Here is a 21,538-nt window from a genome sequence, read left to right on the forward strand (position 1 = left end):
AAAGGAACATAAGCTATCTAAAATTGAGCAACAAAGGAACATAAGCTATCTCTCACTATTAGGTGCCTTGTAGCCAGATGGGTCATGTAACTTAACAAGACTGATTTTACGCTTGACATTAATACTTTTTACGTGTTACACATGGGGAACAATTTTTAAACTTTGACCATTTTCCTCCTTATGGTTCTCAGGAACAGATTCTTACCATAATGCACTGTATTAAATGTTCCCGCCACTGTTTTGCATGAAGAATTATCACCTCCGCAAACCCCACATTTATCTCTCCGGGCTTTGGAGTTCAAAACATGATCGCATCCAGCTTGCTTTTAAAAAGAAAACATTTGAAATAAATGGTAAGTATTACAGAGATTATAAAATGGCAAGTCATGTGTTCCTTTGCATGATGTGCATTCCAAATGACAAGAAAGTTAAGTCTCTTTAAACTTGCCAGGGTTGAGAACTCAAAGTTGCTATGGAAAATGTGGTCCTTGGATCCGCAGCTGTGGGTATCTTGGTGCTGTCAGAAAATCAGCTTCTCGACCCCTACCCAGATCTACTGAATCAGAGTACATTTTCTGGCATGTTAACAAGCTCCTTAGGTGTTGCATCTACAGACTACAGTTTGAGAAGCTCAAGTCTACAAAAAAGTGGAGGCAATGAAAAAAATTGTTCAGGATTTTAAAAAAGGAGCCATGAGGACTGTATCCAATTAAAGAGCTTGCATCCCATCTTAAGGAAGCAGCCACTGTCCACTCCAGGCTACTGCTGCCATGTGGAAACAGGAGCCCAGTGTTGCTATTTCTAAGTTTTTTAAGAGAAGCTGGAAACTGTGATTTTATGTGAAATCCCCTATGTTCAAATAACGACCGTGGATGGAACACAAAGCATGGCTGCAGACCACCAGTGTGAGGCCGAGGGCTCCAAAAGCCCTCCTGAACTTTTCCCCATCGTAATGCAACGCAGCAGTATAGGCAGAGGGCCGAGAATCATTCCATAAACTGCAGCAACCACCACCAGCAACCCGCAGTTCACATTCCTGTCCATTCTGTTCCTTTGTATGAACTCGTCTTTGAGGAGATACTCAATGTGTTGCTATAAAATGGAAACCTGCACTGTGAGCTGTGAGCTGGGAAGTGGCTGAAGCTCTTAGGTGGCGCTTTCAATCAAATCCTACCTACCGTGTTTCCCCGAAAACAAGACCTAACCAGAAAATAAGCCCTAGCATGATTTTTCAGGATGACATTCCCTGAACATAAGCCCTACTGCGTCTTTTGGAGCAAAAATTAATATAAGACCCGGTCTTATTTTTCAGGGAACCATGGTATTAGAAACACCAACCCACCTTGGACCACATGCAAGGCACAAACGTCTCATCGCATAGCCTTGCTGTGTTAGGGACGATTGCTGACTGATGAGGACAGTTGAAATGGTACCAAGCCATGAGAAATCATTGCTCTGATGCTTTACCATCAGCCAGAAGTTTCTTGAATTCCCTTCTAAGAGTAAATGACAGGTATGTCTCAGGTAGAAGCTATCCTGATTAAAACCAGAAAGACAATTCTGAGTGAGGCCAGCTCTCCCTCATGACATCTTTCTGGACCAGAACTATTCAATCTAGAAATTACTGTCAAGAAGCATTTGGTTTAAACCTTAAGCATTGAACTTACAGTAAAGGAGTGAGGGAGTATGTGTGTGAAAATTGCTACAAAAATATCTGCATGGACAGGGTTTTTTGCAGACCCTCAGCGAGGCTGAAATATCCAGAAAAATGCAGGGCAGTGCTTCTCAAACTTGGCATGCATCACAATCGGGTGATGCTGATGCTGCTCTGGGGACCCCACTTTGAGAACCAGTGCCCTGCAGGCAGTGCACAGACGTTAGCAGCTGCTACCCCGTCAAGAAAGCCACAAACCACAGCATGGCCACAGGACAACACAGTGACAAAAGCAGCATCTGGGACTTACCCGGCAGAGGCCTTGGACGCAGATATCGCTGGTGTCCTGGCCACACGGAGTCCCGTCCACCACTCTGTCCCGGAGCTGATAGTAGGCCGTGCTCCCTACCACCCTGCAGAATAACTTGCACCGGTCCTTCATCAGAACTGGAGAGGAGAAACACAACGCAGTGTGACTTGTGTGCCTGGACCCCACCCAGCCTGCCACCGCAGGACCCCCCCACCACCCTCGGTATACTTACTTCCACTGTACTTGGGGACCCAGCGCACATTTGGAAGCAGACCATTGATGTTAAAATGCTTCCCATCAAACTGAGCGCACTGTTCCTCTCGGAAGTCTCGCTTGTGCTTGAGACATGGCTCTGTGTTGCAGGACTTAAATTTCATTCTACGCCCTACACAGTACTTTCCACCATTTTTGGGCCTGAGAAAAGGTAAAAAACAGATACACTATGTTATAATGTATGTCTTCCCACATCACTCTCTCATCTGTGGCTTCCTGTCCTCTAGGGAAGCAATTTGAAGTGGCCAGTGACATAAAACAGGGCAAGGGCTCTGAAATCTGGGTTTGCATTCTGCCTTCAACACCAGTAAGTGCATAACCTTGGGCAAGTCACTTAACCTCCTTGAGCCTCAATAAAATGGTCCCTCCCATCTGTAAAATGGGAAGGCACTATTTGGAAAGGCTGTTTTGTGGATAAAAATATTGGAGTGTATAAGTTAAAGTATGAAATACAAAGCCTGGAATCTATTAGGACATTTTCTTTCTTCTTTTCCCCATTCACAGTCCTTTGATTTTAAAAATATAGAAGGTAAAAGGTACAGACGAGCAGTTAGAATGTTCCCTTTTAGCTTTTCCTTTTGTGATACTCTCATGGGAAACCATCCCAAACCTTTGTCATTTTACTTCAATTCATTCCCTCCTCCTCATTCTTCTTCCCCCCATAACCACTGTTTTTGTTTGTTTTACTTTACAAATAAGATGGAATAAAGGAAATATGCCTGTATTTTGACTTAGTAAGAGAAGCAGGAGAAAGCGTACTGGTTTCATTAAATTTTGTGTGACAAGAGTATGGAGTACGCCTTGCAAAGCATCACAGGGCAAATTGAATCTCTGCATGCAACCCGTACATGCATTTTCCAGATGTCACCCAGAAAGTAAATTATATAACACATCTCCCAGCAGTCAACAGCTTGCCAAAGTCATCATGGAAACTGGAAGATCACAGAATCTTAGTAAGTTTAGCTCACCCACCCAGGGCGGGAGCAGCTCAGTTTCCACTGCTGTCGTAGGACATCTCTCAGACCTTTCCACCTTTCTTCCTCAGAATGAATCTTTCAGAGTAATTTGGACCATGGCAAGTGTTACACCAGGCCTTGGGGGAATGGGAAATGTATCGAAGCCCATACAATACAGAATGAGAGGCAGCCTAGCAGAGCAGGAAAGAGTTGGATCTGTGTTCCAATCTTGGCCTGTTCTCACTGTGTGACCTTAGACAAAGTTCTTAGTCTCCCTGCTCTTCAGTATTCTTCTTCGCTAAAATGAGTGCACAGAACAGATGCCTGAAATGTCCCCTACGATGGTATTATATGTGAGCATTCCCAATCTAATCTGATCCAGTTCAGCAGGCTGTTTGTTTTGGGAACCAAATCTGAGCTACAGCCTGGTCTGCATTGTGAGAAATGACTCAATGCTCCTGCAAAGTACTCAAGTCTCAGGAAGGACCATGTGGCTGTGAGACTGTCGTAAACATGCTCCCTCGATCAAAGAGTTACGGAGTAAGGTAAGACTGTAGGCTGTGTGGTTACAAGCTGGGCACCTCTGTGTAAGCAACCTGGCTTCTCTGAGCTCCGTCCTGCACATGTAAAGCAGAGATGATACTGTACCCCTGAAAGGCTTTTTATGAATCTGAGGAGCTTAGCAAGGAGTCTGGTACATATTTACTGTTATCATGAGGAAGATTGCATCTAGGGATGGCACATAAATCCAGTAGTGTCTATGTCTGATTGTTTCTCCATTAAATACAATTTTAAGCCCATAAGCTTTACATATCATGCATTTGACTAGCCAAAACTCACTCATGTTTTGCCATCAGAGAGAAAGGCAGAGGTACTTTTATACCAACAGGAGGTTCAGAGAGGTTAAATACTTTGCCCAGAGTCACAGAGCTAATAAAAGAGCAGACAGGACTAGAATCCAAGTCTCCCAGGTTCTTTCTCTGTGCTCTTTCTACAACATTATCCAAGAACTATGGCCCCGCATCTTTTATTTTTCTTTTTTGATGCCATTTAGCCTTGGTTTCCTGGATAGCAAGCTCTTCTCTCTGTACCAACGCACCCCAGTCTCATGTATAAAATATCAGATTACATATGAATAACAGATTCAGGTGAAACTTGCATTAAATATGCTACAAGGAAGACCCCCTTCAATTTTTCCTCAAATTGAAATGAGCTTTGTGAATCGTTTGAAATGTCCCAACTAACTATGGTGGATTGATAATTTATTTGTTGCCTGAAAGTAATTCATACTTCTTTCTCTTTGAAAATAAAACCTTTTGAAAGTTGATTTTTTTTCTTTTGGCTCTCTTACATAATAAGTCTCAGCTGACTCTGGCAATTGATCAACTGCAGTCGTCATTGGGCCACAGTCGTTAATACCTGTAGGTGGCTTCCCTTCGGATGACAACAGTTTCCACCTTTGCTTGCTTTGACCACTATCAAACATCATTTAGTGATTTAATAAATTACATTTTTTTATAAACAACACACAGAAAACACTCTATGTGAGAAGCTGTATTGCTGAGGGTTATAGTGATGGACCCTAGACACAGAGGATTTGAATCCCAGCCCTGACACTTAGTAGCAGTGCAACCTTGGGCAAGTTGCTTCAGCTCTCTAAGCTTGTTTCTCTGTCTGTAAAGGGAGAGGATGCTAACGTCTACTTCACAGGCTGAGTAAGGGTTACCTGGTTAACACATTCAAAGCACTTGAGCGAGATCTTGACTGCCACACAGTAAACGTTTAGCTATTATAAGGGTCTGCACACTATAGCCCATGGGCCAAAATCTGGCCTACTGAATGTTTTCCACATTTTGTAAAAATTAAAAAATTGTTTGAGATACACAAGCATTATGTGAAATTCAAGTTTCAGGGTTCATAATAAAATTTTATTGGCACACAGCCACACCCACTCTCTCCATATTGTTCATTATGTTTCTGACTGTATCAGTACGAGTGACTAGTTGGGACAGAGATCCTATGATCCCCAAGTCTAAAGTACTTATAAAATATATGATAGAAAAAGTATTCCTTTATAGAAAAAGTCTGCGGACCCCGGAACTATTCTTGTGACTATGCACAGCCATGCAGTGAGGTAGGTGGTGGCACCCCTGTTTCTGAATCTTTGTTTGAACTGGGCTCAGGACTGTTAAATAATCTGGCAAGGGCCCACGCCCACGAAGTGAGATGTGCTGGCAGAGAGACCAACCCAGGTCTCCCTGACCCTCAGCTCATGATCTGGTCTCTCTCCCATGCTGCCTCTCTTGAAACAGGACTCTTTCCATATCAAAAGTCATTCGATGACCTTATTTGCTGTTTATCTAAAGGCAGATTATACTTGATGAATAAACATAAATTTGCCCTTTTGAAATATATGGCTTATCTTATATCCTAGACCATGGGATCTCTGCCTGATTTGCATGCACTGTGTAATGAGGTGGGCTTTAGCCAACCTAACTTACCATTTCAGCATGGAAGAAATTCATTTTATAATTTAGTAATTTAGCTGGGTAGGGTATATTTTCCATGTAGGAAAATAATGAAAATTATAGGAACTGAAACTTTAAAAAATATTAACCACATTTTCCTACTATTAAGACTCTTTAAAAATATTGCATGTCCAATAGGGATGGAAAGGACTTAAGGAAATTGCCTGATTAATTATTATGAAAGTAACTATATGCAGCACAGCCAAGCTGAATCTTTCTTTCAAGCACATCTTATATGACCATTTCTATTCATACATACAAATTTGCCACGCTGCATGGCCAAAGATGAAATAAATTTTGCAAAGATCATCACAGGTGAATTCTACCCTCAAGGAAAGCTAACCTTTAGTCTGCAAATAGGTTTGAACAGAAATCTCAACTTCTATGTTTACTTACAATGTTAGGGCAAGCAGATTAGGGTCAGCTCGAGGCAGAAACTTCTAATGATACAACACGCAGCTCCAGAATGTACTGTGTTTCCTAAGCTTGGAGAGTTTTAAGACGGGGCCTGATGGCCAACTGCAGAGGATGCTGAAAAGCTATTCAAGGATTGGATGGGATGGGCCAGGGAGTTGAACTAGCAATCATTAATGATCCTGCCAAATAGGGCAGTTTCTGGGATTAGATATTAATTCATTAGTTAACAGCTCCCTGACAGTAGCCAATTCTTGACATTCTGAAATAAGTTCATCCGACTCAGTACCTCAAAGAAACTCTGCTGCAATATTTTACAGTCAAACGAGAGACTGGTTTTCTTAGATGGAACATACATATGGCTACTCTCTTTTATGTAAGGTTTCATAAAGCAGTTGCTATGGTGAAAGCCTAAATGGGAAATATCCAGCTCACAATCTTGACTTTTTCTCAAATCTATGAGTTTATCATTATTTTAAAATTTAGCCTATCTCCTAGAAGAAATACTTTGTCTTTCCTAAAGAACTGACTTAGTTTTTTATTTTGATGGACTCTTAACAAGTCTATAAAACATTTTGTTTTAGTCACCAGGAAGCGTAGGGCCAAACTTAGGTCATAAAATAGTAAGGACAGGACCCAATGGCCTGAATGCATCTTCTAGTTCCAAAGCAGCTGGTCTTGTTGCGGCACTCTAAATTATGATTTGCTGGTTCTGATTTAAAATTTTACTCTATTACGTATTTCTTATGTAACAGAGTGATCAGGTGACCATGTAATTAATTGTCCAATCCAGGAAACTTTGAGAATGGATAGGGGAGGTCTTAAACTTCTGCAGGACAACAGATGTAAACTGCGACTGTCTGTACAAACCAGAACATATGCTCATCTTCTCTGTAGGGCATGGGTGGAAAATTGGATTAAAAAAAATAGATAAAGCATTTAAAGGCAACATATCAGGGTCCAATTCTCAAGATGGCAAATCTGTAGCATTGTATACCAACTGAGACCAAAAATATTTTTTACCAAAATTGGAAAGCACGTGGTTTGTACAGCTAGCTCACTTCCTTAGGCGCAATTCCATATACGTGGCAAGGCTACTTCTCTTTTTTTAGCTTTTATACTTTCAAGGAAGAAAACCTAAAAATATAGCATAAAGTATCTGGATGTTAAATAAATACATGCTTGAATCACATGGATACTGTGGAAAAATAAAAACAATCCAGTATTCTTACTAGAGACCACCATGGATTCTAAAAATGGAACTCTACATTAATGCTAAGGGCTCTGCACACTGAGAAAAGGCATGTTGCCAGCGAGACGGGACCCAAAGTCCGAGAATCAGGACAGCAACCACTTCACATTCTACATAGTGAACCATCTACTCTGTGAATTTCTCTGAACAAGCTTTAAAACTGAGGTTTGAATCTGACTTTCCCTGTTCTGTGTTCCCTTCTCTTGTCAAATGGGCTTCGTCAATGCCACCGGAACCCTGGTTTTCAGAGGCAGATCCTTCCTCAATTCACAGGGCATCCCAAACTGCAAATAACCTGGAGGCGCTTTAATGCACTGATGTCAGTGCAGATACCGCACTAGGTAGGTGGACTGTATTATTTTAAAACCTCCCATAGCCAACAGCACTGACAAGAACCTTTAACTGATACTTGAATGATTCCTTCCTAACTTATGAAGGTGTGGATCTTCAATTCACTTCACTTTTGAAGCTCAATATCCTTTCCCACTAAGGTCTTTACGTAGGGTGACTTTCTTTGTCTGGCCCATTCCAATTACGGAGTGATTTATCTCCCTCCACTTTCCACGTTACTTCTAGAATTGCCCTCAGACTTTAAAAGACCAGACACTTCTTTTGAATGGAATGTTCTTGAGTCAAATTTCAAAAGCACCGACTATTTGCAATATTCATACCGTCATGATAATATAGCTTAATAATAATAATACTTTGGCTCAAAGAGACCACCCAACAGTTTTTAATTAAAAAAAATTCATCATACTTGCTGTTAGCTTAAAATGTTTTATTTTAAAGCTAGACTTTATAATTGACTTTAAAAAGCAAGCTGCACAACTATAGATAGTGTGATCCTTATTTTGTATGAAACATATTTCATATGCTATATATTACATCTATAATCTTTTTCAAAAGTCCAAAAGAATACACATCAAATTGTTTTTCTTGTGGGAAGTAACTGGGGATTAGAAATAACAATGATAGCAATTTTTTATATCATATACTTTTGTGTTCCAAGTTTTAAAGCACATTCTATATTTATACTATTATTGTTTCAAAAAACAAATACTAAAAACAGACTCTATGGAAAGTCTAATGTTGATTAGCTTATATACATAGCTACAGTGTTAGTTTTATGAACCAGAGTATCTTTAGTTGTCTTCTATAGAGACTAATACACGTGGACATGAACTAAATTTTGGACTGGGAACAAAAATATATTAGAATAAATCGATCATCATCTGTGATTTGTACTAGAGAGTATTTATGTAGACCAGGGCTTGCAACAGTGGCCCACAGCTATGGTTTTTTCTGGTTCACACATCTCAGGTTATTCTTACAAAACATTTGGAAGCTTTGTCAATGCTAGGCCCTTCTCCTACTTGTGAGAAGTCAGTTAGGTCAGCACCCTGTACTTGGTCCCACTCCTGTGCAGTACAACCTGATTTTCTTGTACCAGCCCACTAGCTACTGTACCTGCTCGCTTCTCTTTACAATCAGTCTGCTGTCCTTAACATAGGCTATTCAAAATAAATGAGCACTGCTGGCAGAAACTGCTTTCTATAATCCCAAAGCAGCTGGCTCTTAAAAATGGGTGTTGGTTTATACACCTAAAAACTATCCCTAATGGGTGAAGACTTCTTGGGGTTCCCAGCCTATATAGGTTCAGTGGCAATGATATCGTGTATTATATTTTCAATTCCTTTAAACTTTATACATCTTATATCCACCACAATTACATGTCTTTCCTCATAATGAAGATAGCAGGTTTTAAAACCGACTTGTAAACAGCCTCCCCAGCAAACACATGTCTCTCGTGATAGATGCTGGGGAAAAACCCATTGAGTTTATTTGAACATGCAGGTCCTAACAAGGTGAGGCTGGTCAGAGAGTGAGAACTATCCTGAAGAGCAGGGCACACCCAATCTACAAGCTGTCAGGTTATGGGATAGGGGCCTCAGGTGTCTTACCTGTAAAACAGCTAGATTGATTTCAAAAGTAATTCCTGACTTGGGGTTCCAGGTCCCTTGGGATCTGCTAATGCTGCCTTGGGAATCTGGGTGTCCTTTTCAGCATTTCAGGAGCTAATGGAAAGGGTGCACTGATCTACAATTTGGATGCAAATGTCCACTTTCTTTGTCTCCTTGTGAAAAATCTACCTGTTTATTAGCATGCTATCCCAAGCTCTGGGTGACAGTGAGTGGGGGCCTGACTGTTAAAACAGTTAAACAGGCCAATCAACACAAAAGCATCTACTGTTTGGGAGACAACACTTTTAATAATAAAGGGTCATGGGAGAAAAATAATAACACAGAGCGGGGAAGTGCCCACGGGTAGATCTTGGATACCGCGGCTCTAAGCAGCCCTGGAAGTCCACCCACTCTCTTAATTTAGAGGGAGCTCTTCATCTGCCTCTAATTACTCCCTTGGGCATTTTTCACTCCTGCTGTCTCCATAATAGCAGTGATGAGTTCTCGGACTTACTCTGGTCTGTTGCACTCTCGAACAGCTGTCTTGATGCCCCCTCCACATGTTCTTGAGCAGGTTCCAAAGTGAGTCCAGCTTCCCCAGGATCCATCAGTCACAGGGACCTCCATTTCTTTGGGAACACAAAATCCAAACTTGCAGTGCTGTATTTAATAAGGGAACAATGAGGGAGAGCTCGGTGCCTGAGACATCGCAGGACCCACTGTCCTTCTAAATACACCACACTGTAATTATTTTCCTGCGCTAGTGTGAAATGCTGCCATTTCATCATCTATGTCAGTAACTGCAACCGTAGGGATTTTAATCTTCTACGTATTGATTTTAGGCTGTCTTCATTTACAGCTTGCTTGAATAAAACTGGCCCATGAGTGATTGGCTCCAGGCTGTCGGGGTAACGTCAATGGCCAGCTTCAAGGTGCTCAATTAGTCTGCTTGGAGAAATGAGGAGTGGAAGTGGGCAGACTGGTTGCAGACAGGGCCAAAATGAGTTATTGGATCTGCATAGCAGATCTCCATTAACAAGGCCCAGAGATATTGTGAGCCTGTTAAAATATAATGCCTTATTACTTCCCAGAGATTTGAGAACCCAATTTTAATTAAACGGGAAAGAAAAAAAGCTAGTTACATGATTCCCATAAACTCACTCCACCAAGGCACACAGGATGACACTAAAGCAAAATGGACACATTACAGAGAGCCCTAAATTTTATTGCTTTTTTGTTACTAATGGTTTCACATTCTCCAGCCTGGAGCAGGAAGAAGGCTATGTTTAAAACAAAACAAAAAATAAAAGTCCTCAGCAGGACAAGAGAGTCCAAAAGGCCATTTCAACCCTCTGCCATTGTTGGGGTGTGAGGCCCTGACACAAAGCTGAGGTCACTGAGCAGTGGACAAAGGAAGAGTGGCAGCAGTGGTGGCAGGAGGGTGACGCCCCGCGGCTCACTCAGATCTCTGAAGCAAAGCTAGTGGCTCTGGCGTGATTTATCCGCAGGGAGGACGCAGGCGCGTAGAAAGAGGCAGAGGGCCACCAAGGTCAGGGGGTGGGGGTACATTCAGGCAAAGTGGACAAACAAGACGCTGAAGAAGGTCCCAGTCGGAACAACCGGCCCCACGAAAGCTTGGTGAACAATTATTTTAAAAGTGCAATTACGCTTTCGCTATTCTGTCGCGCCTTCTCCCTTGTAATTATCCTCTTAAGAGTATCTGAGGACTCGTCCCTTTCCCTGGGCTGTTTGGCTGAGGCTTAAAAGGTTCTGCACCCAAAGAATCTTGGGCAACTCCATATCCAAGAAACGTGGGCAGAGGCTGAGGTGACCACATCACTCCCTGAAATCACTTTATATTTGTCTCTACAGTGTTCTTGAACATTTCTTGGAATATACGCACACAAAAATAAATGAAAGAAGCAGCTTGGTCTAGAGAATGCAACTTGAATCATGTATTTAAACAAATTTAAAAATTTCTGGAAGCCACATTAAAAAAAAAAAAAAAGAAAACTGAAATTAATTATTTAGCTCAAATGATCTGAAACATTATTATTTCTATATGTAATCAATATAAAATTATAAATGAGTTTTTTATACTCTCTTTTCATACTAGGTCTACAACACCTGGTAGTGTGTTTTCACTTAAGCACATCTCAGTTCAGACTGACAGTTCAAGTACTCACTAGCCAAGTGTGGCCAATGGTTGCTATATCGGACAGTGAAGGGACAAAGCTTAGGAGGTAAAATTCTAGTTTCCCCAAACCAACTCTATGACCTTGGGTGAGTCACTGAACTCAGCTACCACAGATGAAAAATGAAACCAAAGTTGTCTTGAGTATAACATGAGACAGTGTATCTAAAACACCTAGTATCAGCTAAGAACATAGGGGACCAGACATACAGCTAGTAATAATAATGGGAAACATTTACATAGCACTTCATATTTGTCAGGCACTGTTCTAAGCAATCTCTATCTATCTATCTATCTCACACTATGAAGTAGGTACTATTATTACCCCCACTTCCACAGAAAAGAAAATGGAGGCACAGAGGGGTTGATGCCACACCTCCGTAAGGGTCTGAATCACAGATAATTTGACTCAAAGGCGCACTCTTAACTGTTACACATGCTGCCTCTCAGTTGTGTGTGAACAGGAACAATTTTTTTTTTAAATTAAATTTATTGGAACAATTTTTGACATCTAAATAAAGACTGCAATTTAAAACAAAAGCAAATTAATGAAATGGTTAGGCAAGGCTAAGACTCTCAGGTATCTACCCAATATCCATTCTCCCTTTTATCTTTGGTAACAGAATCTAGATTTCCCTAGATTCTTGTATAGATAAGAGTGGTCAAAGAAATGTCAGCAGGATTCTTTGGGTAAGATTCCTGGGACGGTTCTTTTGCTTCTTTGTTCCTTCTACCTGGAACTCAGACTTGATGGCTGGAGCGGCAGCAGTCATTCTGTGACTTTGAGGATGAAGACCATTTGCATATGATAGTGGGGCAGAAAGAAATTAGGAGCCTGGGTCTCTGATGATTTTGTGGAGCTGCCACAACATCTCCATAACCTGTCTAACTGTTTTTTGTGTTAGAAAAAAGAGCCAATTTGTTTATACTACTATTATTTGGTCTGACCTGAACAAAATTTCTAATTAATATATAATTGAAGTCCTAGCTGAGGCCCAAATTCACCCTGCAAGTCTTGGTGCCAGATACACATTTTATAAATTCTACAAAGTAAGGACCTATGACTATTCATGGAGTTTAATAATGAGAAGTTACCTGGAAATACTTTTTTTTCCTCTTGACACTGAAGTCTTCAGTCTGAAGTCTCTAGTCTATACACCGTACCTCCACATAAGAACAAACTTCAAAGTGACTATAAGTCTCAAACGTACTACCATAAACTTCAGAGCAAAATGAGGACATAGATATACCACAGTGTGCTATTCAGCACTGCATTTAAATGTCCTCATATGGTACCTTCTTAAAAGGCAAATAATTAAAAACTGGTCTGCAAATGAAACATGTCTTACTGATACGACCACTGATGTTTATTTATAGAAGAGGAAGAACCTTCAAGGAATAGGAGAACTGCCTGAGGTGACAGAGGCTTAAAATCAGGGCTGTTTTGCAAATATGTACCAAGATGATCTATTTTACCAGCCGAATTCGACAAACAATAATATACTGGAAGAGCCGTTACATCATAACAAAGCATAAGTAGCTGGTGGAGTCCAAGCGAAAATATAGTCAGCCTTTCCTAGAAGTGTCCAGAACCATTTGAAAGATATTGTACCTAAATGACCCCTAAGTTCCTTTTTAAAAAAGAGCTTGGAAAAAGGACTTGGGAAGCAAGTTTGTCCCAAGGAGGCTTAAAACAGAAGTCTTAAAACAGAAGTTTCAAACCTCAGACTCACAAACAAGGTTAAAACGAAAATGTTAACGGACTTAACAAGAGAATGGAGAAAATAAAGAGACATTAGAGAGTCATTCATCAAAATAACATTGTCAGTAGTCCAAGACAGATTACTGCTGAGAGAGCAGGGCAGAAAGAAGAGAAAGAAAAAAAAAATTTAACCCCTCAGGAAAAAGAGCCAGAATTTGCTATAGAAAAGGCATATGGTTTTACTGCCAATTCTATGACAACAAATTGAAAAAAAACAAAGAATTTCTATGCTGACATAGGTCTAACAATTAAGTTCGCAAACTCATCCTAGAAAAAGTACTACATACCTCATTGCTGAATATCACTACGGTCACCTTCAAAGTACTCCTCTTGGGAAGCTATGTGCTGATGCCGACCCCTAGTCCACCCTTCAAAGTAATTTTGGAACTCTTTCTGGAATGGCCATCAGAGCTCTCATCACATTACCCTTGATGTCCTGAATGTCATCCTTTCAATATTTCCTTTATCTTCGGGTAAAGAAAGAAGTCATTGGGGGCCAGATCAGGTGAGTAGGGAGGGGTTCCAACACAGTCATTTGTTTACTGGCTAAAAATTCCCTCACAGACAGTGCCGTGTGAGCTGGTGCATTGTCGTGATGCAAGAGCCATGAACTGTTGGTGAAAAGTTCAGGTCGTCTAACTTTTTCACACAGCCTTTCAGCATTTCCAAATAATAAACTTGGTTAATTGCCCAGTTGGTACAAATTCATAATGAATAATCCCTCTAATATCAAAAAATGTTAGCAACATCATTGCAAGAAGTTTGCAAACTTAGTTGTCAGACCTTTGCATCTACCATCTTTGGCATTCGTAAAATGCGGAAATACTCTTCAGGGGAATAAACACACATGTAATCCACATCTTTAATAAAAGCTGCTAGGCGGCAACTTCTCTAAAACACAACTAAAAATGTACCTGCCATTTTATCTGCAGAGTTGCTTCTCTGAAAGTGTTCTGAACATGCCCCTTGGAATGCCTTCAAGTCTTACTCTTCTTGAGACATTGAAAAAGTCTTCTGAGAGATCGCCCAAATTTCCCCATCCCCCAAGTATAAGATTACCCTGCAATACTACATCTTCAGCTTCTGTTACAAAAACAGAAGATTAGAAGAAGACACAACAGACACCCTCCCAAGTTCTTCTGTGTGTCAGGATTGATTGGGATACCATATCACAACATGGTGCTTGGAAGCCTGTTCATGACAATTTTACTAAATATAATTCACTTCATCATATTATTGAGAATTCTTCTTTGTTACGGTTTTACGAGTGATAATGTGTCAGAAATAGACATGTTAGATGGGTGCATCAGATTGACTAAGAATCCAACACAATACCAGAGATTTTTCGGAGATTAAACTGTTTCAACTTAAATGATACAGTTGGCTGGCTCTAACTCAAGCCAACTTAGTTATTAACTGGTTATCACGTCTACCGTCATCTCCCATCAACTGGAAGCAGTTGTCTGGATCACTGTGTTTAGAAGGACTCTGAGGCCACATCTTCATTTTATAACAGTGAGTGAATTCTTAATGGTTGCCATAGAATCCTAAGAACCATATTCCCACTCAAACCTATGGTCCTTTGGCCATCAACACATTGAGTTAAATGTCCTGCAAAAAGTGAAAGATTCACTGGCCAAGGAGATATATTTCTTTCTAAGTTAATTAAAAGTGCAAAGGCTATTATGCCTATATCCGTATATAGTTTTGGTCAGGTTGTTATTACAGAAAGGTGTATACTCAATTGCCGAGGCCCTAGCCACTGAGAGGTGATAACTTGAGCTGACTTAGTCACCAAGTAAGAATAAAGTCATCTTCATTATAATTTTATTTTTGTATTGAATTTTTTGTGTTTCAAATAACTTACACACCATGTAGCTCTTGTAACTTTATAAAATCACCCTGAGAAATGAGTGAAAAAACATGCTGTTTGACCACTGGGAGCTGGTGGAGCTCAGCACATTCAGTTATGGCCTCGCCAGTACCCTTCCAGCCCCTTCAGACAAAACAAAGGAGGGAGTTACGGGGGAAGAGGCTCAGGTATGGGGAGACTCTACCTAAATGAACTGTTTCATCTTAGGCAAGTCCCTTCTTTATTCTGTTCCCTATCTATAAAATTGGGGAAAGGAGAATTAAGTTCTCTCATCTCTTTAGGTTACCTTCCACGGAAACATTCTGGATGCTATCAGGTAAAGTGGAGGAAAAAGAAGTGAGATGAGAATAAAATAGTAAGAGTGAGTTAAGCAGACATGGGAAGAAGAGAGAAGATAGGAAAAATACCGGGGGTGCCAAAACAATGTATACAAGTGGAGACTTTGGTCAATGTTGCTCAAGTAGTAGTCCGCCATCATCAGAAGTGTCTGGACGCTGATGGTAACCACTTGGAGCACCTCTTGTAATTGCAGAAGTCAGACGTGACTTGTATTCATCTTTTGTTATTGGTATATATTGAGGTTTATAATTTTAATACAGTTTTCCTTTCTTAAAATGTGTGTACATTGTTTTGGCACCCTCTGTAGATGGAAGGATAACAAGAGACTCAGAATATAGTCCTGGGATTACATCATTGGTAAGTGACAGAATGCCATTTTCTGTAGGATTAAAAAAAAAAAAAATCAGGGTTTACATCTAAAACATTTGTAACCAAATTATTTGGGTGATGATGATGAAGAAGAAGAAGAAGAAGAAGAAGAAGAAGAAGAAGAAGAAGAAGAAGAAGATATCACTAGCATAGTACCTTTTTTTTTTTAAATGGACACCAGGTGCAGAAATTTGCATTAATCATACTCCTAGGTACATGGGACATTGTTATCATTGGACCATGCAAATAGATTCTGCTTGGTTACTAACAAATAAGTGGGAACCATGATAACCAACTCAGAATATTTGGACTTGGATATACCCCAGGTGACATAATCACTTCTGAAAGGCACAAACGCAAGTTGGTGAAAGCTTGGCATCCCAGTAGTGAAGACAATAAGTTGACTGTATTTCTGCATTTCTTTGATTTTAAGATGCTTCATGAACTTAATAATGGACTTTCACTGCCATGCCCAAAAGAGACAGAAAGAAGAAAAAGAAACGCTACCTCACATGAAATGTACCCATAAGTTGAAAGCACATTGGAGTTTTCATGAGAAGAAGTATACCTTAAAATAGAGGCAATAGTGATAGCTATGTTTCTCATATCAATATTTCATAATAATGTTATGTTTTCACAATTTTTCATAGTAAAGCCGAACCTCTTGCCTCAAAAAAGTATTACGCATGCTAAAGCACATTGCGCTGACTTACATTCTCACAGCAATGATGAGTGTCCAGCTAAAACCTTGCCCAATCTGCCCCAATACAGAAGGAGGGGTTGGGGCATTACTTGCCTTTCCAGGCTCACATTCGGTCCCATCGGCCCAGGGCGTGTGCTGAGTCCGGCAGCCCTTGTGTGCTCCATCCGCATTATTGCACCAGAGTCGTCTACACTGCATCTGCTCATTTCAGTTAAATGACAAGTCAATGACGATGTGATTAGATGATATCAAACAAGGCAAGGATTACTTTCAGTTCATGTTTTGCCAATGATATGGTACAGATCAGAAAGGGATTTTATTTCTTGGTGTGATTAATGGTAAAATATTCCAAGGGCTATAGACAGCAGCCCAAGACACACTGCTGTGCCTGGTAGGACTTGAGGTGGTGTGAAAGGGGAGCTACTGTGCATCAAAAACACCCATGGTGTCATCTGGTCCTCAGTACGACCACCCCATGTTACAGATGAGGACACACAGGAGCAGAGACAAAGGAACATGCTCTCTGTCACACTGGGGCTGTGTCATCGGAGCTTAAGTTTGCGATGCGCTCTTATTGGAGATGTTTTCTTCTAGTAGGCCATGTAATACCACAATCATATAATGACTCTTCTAGGGTGTTTAGGGGTTTTCAGAGGAAAGAAGGGACAGAATACTGTGAAATACTTCCGGCATACACAAAGTACAAGCTAACATAATGGATACCCCTCTACCCACCACCCAACTAAAGAAAGGCAACTTCACAGGCCTAGCCCAATACTCTCATCCTCTTCCCAATCCCTCCTCTTCCCCCAGAGGTGACCACTGTCCTGAGCGGTGATCATCATTTCCACTGCATTTACTACAAATGTATAAATATCTACCAATAATAGCCAACATTATAACTTTAAATGAACAATAGTATTCAGCATTTCAGGATATACGGATATATCTTACAACTTGCTTCCGACACCCCGCCCCCCACTATATTTCAGATTTACCCAAGTTGATATATTTAGCTCTATTTAAGGGCATACTTTTTAAAGACTTTTGTTTTTCCAGATTATTAAACTAAACTTTGCTCATAACAGGAAAACTCAGAAAGTACCAATATTTTTTTTTTTAAATAGAAAAACACCTCAAACTACCCTATCTTTTCTGTAGTTTCCCCCACCCCATTTTGAGTTGAGAACATACTCTACGAAGTAATTGTTTATCCCGTTATTTTGACTTAAAAAGTATATCAGGAGCATGTTCCCATGTGTAGTTAATTTTCAATTGTTGTATAATATTCCACTGAATGGAGACACCATAATTTCCCTAACCTTTCGATTGTTGGGCATTTGGATTACTCCTAATGTTTCTATCATGAGTAAAACAGAAATTAACATAATCATGGATAAATTTTACTCAAAAATTTTAATTATTTCCATAGATCATTGTACTTCCCAGTTCACTATGCTACCTCTGAAGTTTCTCCCAGCAAAACAAACACACAGCCAAAGGGATAGAATGGGGCGCCACAAAGACGCACAGTTCTGCTCATCTGCAACTTGATAACCACTGGATCATATCATTGGTCCAAATGTCCACAACACATACATCAGAATATCACACACCAGCAGTTGAGCCACCACCAGAGATGATTTTAAGCTCCAGGTGGTCACAGGACATAGCCCTGACAAGCTAAAACAGGGCAACAGGTCTGTGTTAGGAGTTACCTTTACGGAATCTAGAAGAGGCCCCATAATAAAGGTTACCTAGACAGGTCAAAGGGCATGAAAGGAGACAAGGAGAGTAAAGGACGGAGCTCTGCCATTACCAGCAGGGAACGCTGTCCTCTCTGAGCCTCACTCGCCCACGTGTACAATGCAAACAATAACGACATCTCCCTTTTGGACACGCAATGAGAAAGTGCTGGTAAAGCACCATCCCACACTGAGTACTATTACTGCTTATCACCATCATCGTTATTACTATTATCATTAAGCATCAACGGACCATTATCAACTTTTCCACCAGCGGTTTCTATAAGAGTGAGAATCTAATGGAAAACTATGAATTAAAAGAAGTCCCAAATCAATTGATGGAGGCAGAAACAGCCCGCAAACACTTACCATATATGGGCACACTTGAGAACCGGGTCCAAAAATCAATTCACATTGCTTATTCACGTTGTAAAGGAGGCCTGGCTGTTGGGGAGGCAATGGGTAGGGTCTGGATTCAGGTTCGTTAAGCAAACACTCGCCGTAACCAGTGCTATGGAAAGCAAAACAATACAGATGGTGAGAGCAGTGGATGAGATGCGACTTGTCAGTGCCTCCAGATGAAAGTGAACGGCCATCCTGCCAGCTGAATGGTACAGAGAATAGTTCCTTTCTTCTAGTTGTTTTATTCCTTCTATCCAAGGTTAAATCTAGAAGCTGAAGTTATATTTTTGGTGTATACTTGTTTGGTTATGGACCGATTGGTTATACATACATATAGCTAGTAGGATACATGTATCTGTTACAGCATTTATCACATTTTGTGGCAATTATCCTTTTTATTTATTTTTTACCATCTTCCCCAATAGACTGTAAGCTTCTTAGGGGCAAAGATAGTGTCCTTTTCATTTAAGCCTGGGGCTCTGTCCACAGCAACAGATGTTTAGTAAATGTTTGCTGAACAGATGAGTGGGTGAATCAATAACTATACCAAGAAACACCTTAGGCCACCTGTTTAAAGAGAAAAACAGCAACTCTCCAGTTCTTTGACTTTTCTACAAACATTTCTTCTGGAAAATTCACACCCAGTGAGTTCTGATTAATAAAGCCTCCTCTTCCCTGTGGTTGCAGAAATATACACCCAGTGACCTTAGGACAATCACTTAACCTTTCGTACTTCTGGGAGAGAAAAGCAATAAATCTGTGACACAGGGATATTGTATAATGTAATTGGATCTTTGAGCAGCCTGGCAGGGAGCTTAAAAAACAAAACAAGAAAAGAGAGGAGGGAGGGATGGAGAGAGAGAGAGAGAGACAGAGAGAGAGAGAGAAAATGAATGTTCTCAATTCAAAAACATGGAGGGCTGCTGAAATTTTCATCCATCCAGATAATCTTGTTTGGGATGGCCTCACTACCCTACTCCTTTCCAAGCCCAAATCACTAAGTTAAAAGCCCATAAATATTTGTGGGTTTCCTTCAGCATATAATCACTTTCATGGTCCCTACCCCAACACCTGCACAGATTTCTTATCTTTCCCCCAAAATAAAGCAACATTTACATATTCTCTTTAAGATCCCAACCTTCTCTTTAGCTCAGTCTGTAATCTTCTAAACTCTGGCAAGGATGTGAACGGCACAGATGTCAGAAAGTATTTTTTTTTCCCCTCCTCCAAGGAATGTCAACAAAAATAACAACTCAAAAGGAATGCTTGACTCTACATTTTCTTTCCCACAATTAGTTCACTATGTTGAGGCCAGACAGCAGAAGTTTGTGCTAAAAGAAAGTCCGAGCCTTACTCTAAAAATTCAGTGATGTATCTTCGACTACACTTTGACCACATCCAGGGGTTGGTGTAGAAATTCAGTGTCGGAGCCATGACGTACTGGGGACTCTTTACTCCTTCTTCTTTGCACTTATTGTTGTCATCATGAGGCATATTAAACCTAAAGCCAACAAGACAAGGGTAAGAATGTCAATGAACCAAGCTGTTAGAATTGCCTTCAAGAATGTGCCTGTCTGAAAAAGTTGAGAACCATGTGATTTCACTGATATGTGGGATATAAAACTGAAAACAACAAAGGAGCAAGACATACAAATAGAGAAACAAAAACTCATAGACACAGACAATAGTTTAGTGGTTACAAGAGAGTAAGGGGGATGGGGGGTGATAGATGATGGTAAACGGGGTCTAATATATGGCGATGGAAAGAGAACTGACTCTGGGTGGTGAACACACAATGTGAGATATAGATGATGTAATACAGAATTGTACACCTGAAACTATGTAACTTTACTAACAACTGTCACCCCAATAAACTTTAATTAGTAATAATAATAATAAAAAAGAATGCACCTGTCTAAGAAAAAAAGTTTAACTGACTTCTACATTGTGGACAAGAACCTGAATCCTGGGGAGCAGAATAAAACCTACTAGACAAAGATGAAGTATAAATAAAACTAAATTTCTACCCAATTTAGTACAAAGCGCCATTAATGTATTTAAAAAAAGATGTGGATTGGGCCATTATTTGGTTGAAGAGTATTTTTTGCAATTGCAGAGGCTCTGAACATGCTGTAGTTGGTGCTAGAATACAGTAGTTGGAATTCCTAATAAGCAGTTAAAGGCCAATTTATACAGTCACGGATTTAGCAGGTTATGATAACGTTGTGAATATAGAGTCAGTCAAATGTCAAACTTGAAGCCAAACGCTTCCTAATAAGAGGCTCACTGTGAGTCTTGGCATCTCCTCCTTTTCAGGTCAGGTTGACAAATGACATAACCATGCAGGTATATCACGGGAAAGGTATGCAAAGTTCATGCGCCATAAAACCCACGAAGGAAGGCTGCAAGCATGGAAACCAGACCCATGCCAATTCAACTGGCTTAACTCAAAGATGGCAAGTAGAGTCATGCTTCATGCCAATGCCAAGTGACTGGTACTGGCTTCCTGAAAATGTGGGCACAAAAGGATTCTTAAACTAATCCAGGTCCCCCCACCCCCAGGCCCCCAGAGAAGACTGTGACGGAGTGCCAATGTTCTCTTGGGCCTGGGAGGGAACTCAGCAGCGACATTAACACATATTTGCCATTCTTGGCTTAGCCAGAGGAAGTGGGGGGGAAAAAATGATAGGAAGCATTTCTCAATCCAGAAATATCCATTCTCAGCTTAAGCAATTATCCATTGGGTAACAGACTCAGAGGGGCCATCCTCTCTGGATGACTTTCCCCAATCACAAAATAGATG

General features: G+C 40.5%; 1 protein-coding gene across 2 annotated transcripts in view; it reads right to left on the reverse strand.

The window, feature by feature from the left end:
- Positions 1-21,538, reverse strand: part of ADAMTS9 (ADAM metallopeptidase with thrombospondin type 1 motif 9) — a 161,698-nt gene that overhangs the window by 104,033 nt on the left and 36,127 nt on the right. For both annotated transcript variants that reach the window (XM_074313243.2, XM_074313242.2), the window contains exons 9-15: positions 20,090-20,236; positions 18,703-18,844; positions 16,682-16,786; positions 9,863-10,008; positions 2,197-2,378; positions 1,965-2,101; positions 206-323 (exon numbers count right to left, since the gene is read on the reverse strand). In XM_074313243.2, the coding sequence (XP_074169344.2) occupies positions 206-323; positions 1,965-2,101; positions 2,197-2,378; positions 9,863-10,008; positions 16,682-16,786; positions 18,703-18,844; positions 20,090-20,236 (977 nt within the window). The remainder of the gene's footprint in view (positions 1-205; positions 324-1,964; positions 2,102-2,196; positions 2,379-9,862; positions 10,009-16,681; positions 16,787-18,702; positions 18,845-20,089; positions 20,237-21,538) is intronic.

Source organism: Rhinolophus sinicus, chromosome 5 (genome assembly GCF_057876585.1).
Source record: "Rhinolophus sinicus isolate RSI-liver-muscle chromosome 5, RSI-T2T, whole genome shotgun sequence".
Taxonomy (NCBI): Eukaryota; Metazoa; Chordata; class Mammalia; order Chiroptera; family Rhinolophidae; genus Rhinolophus; species Rhinolophus sinicus.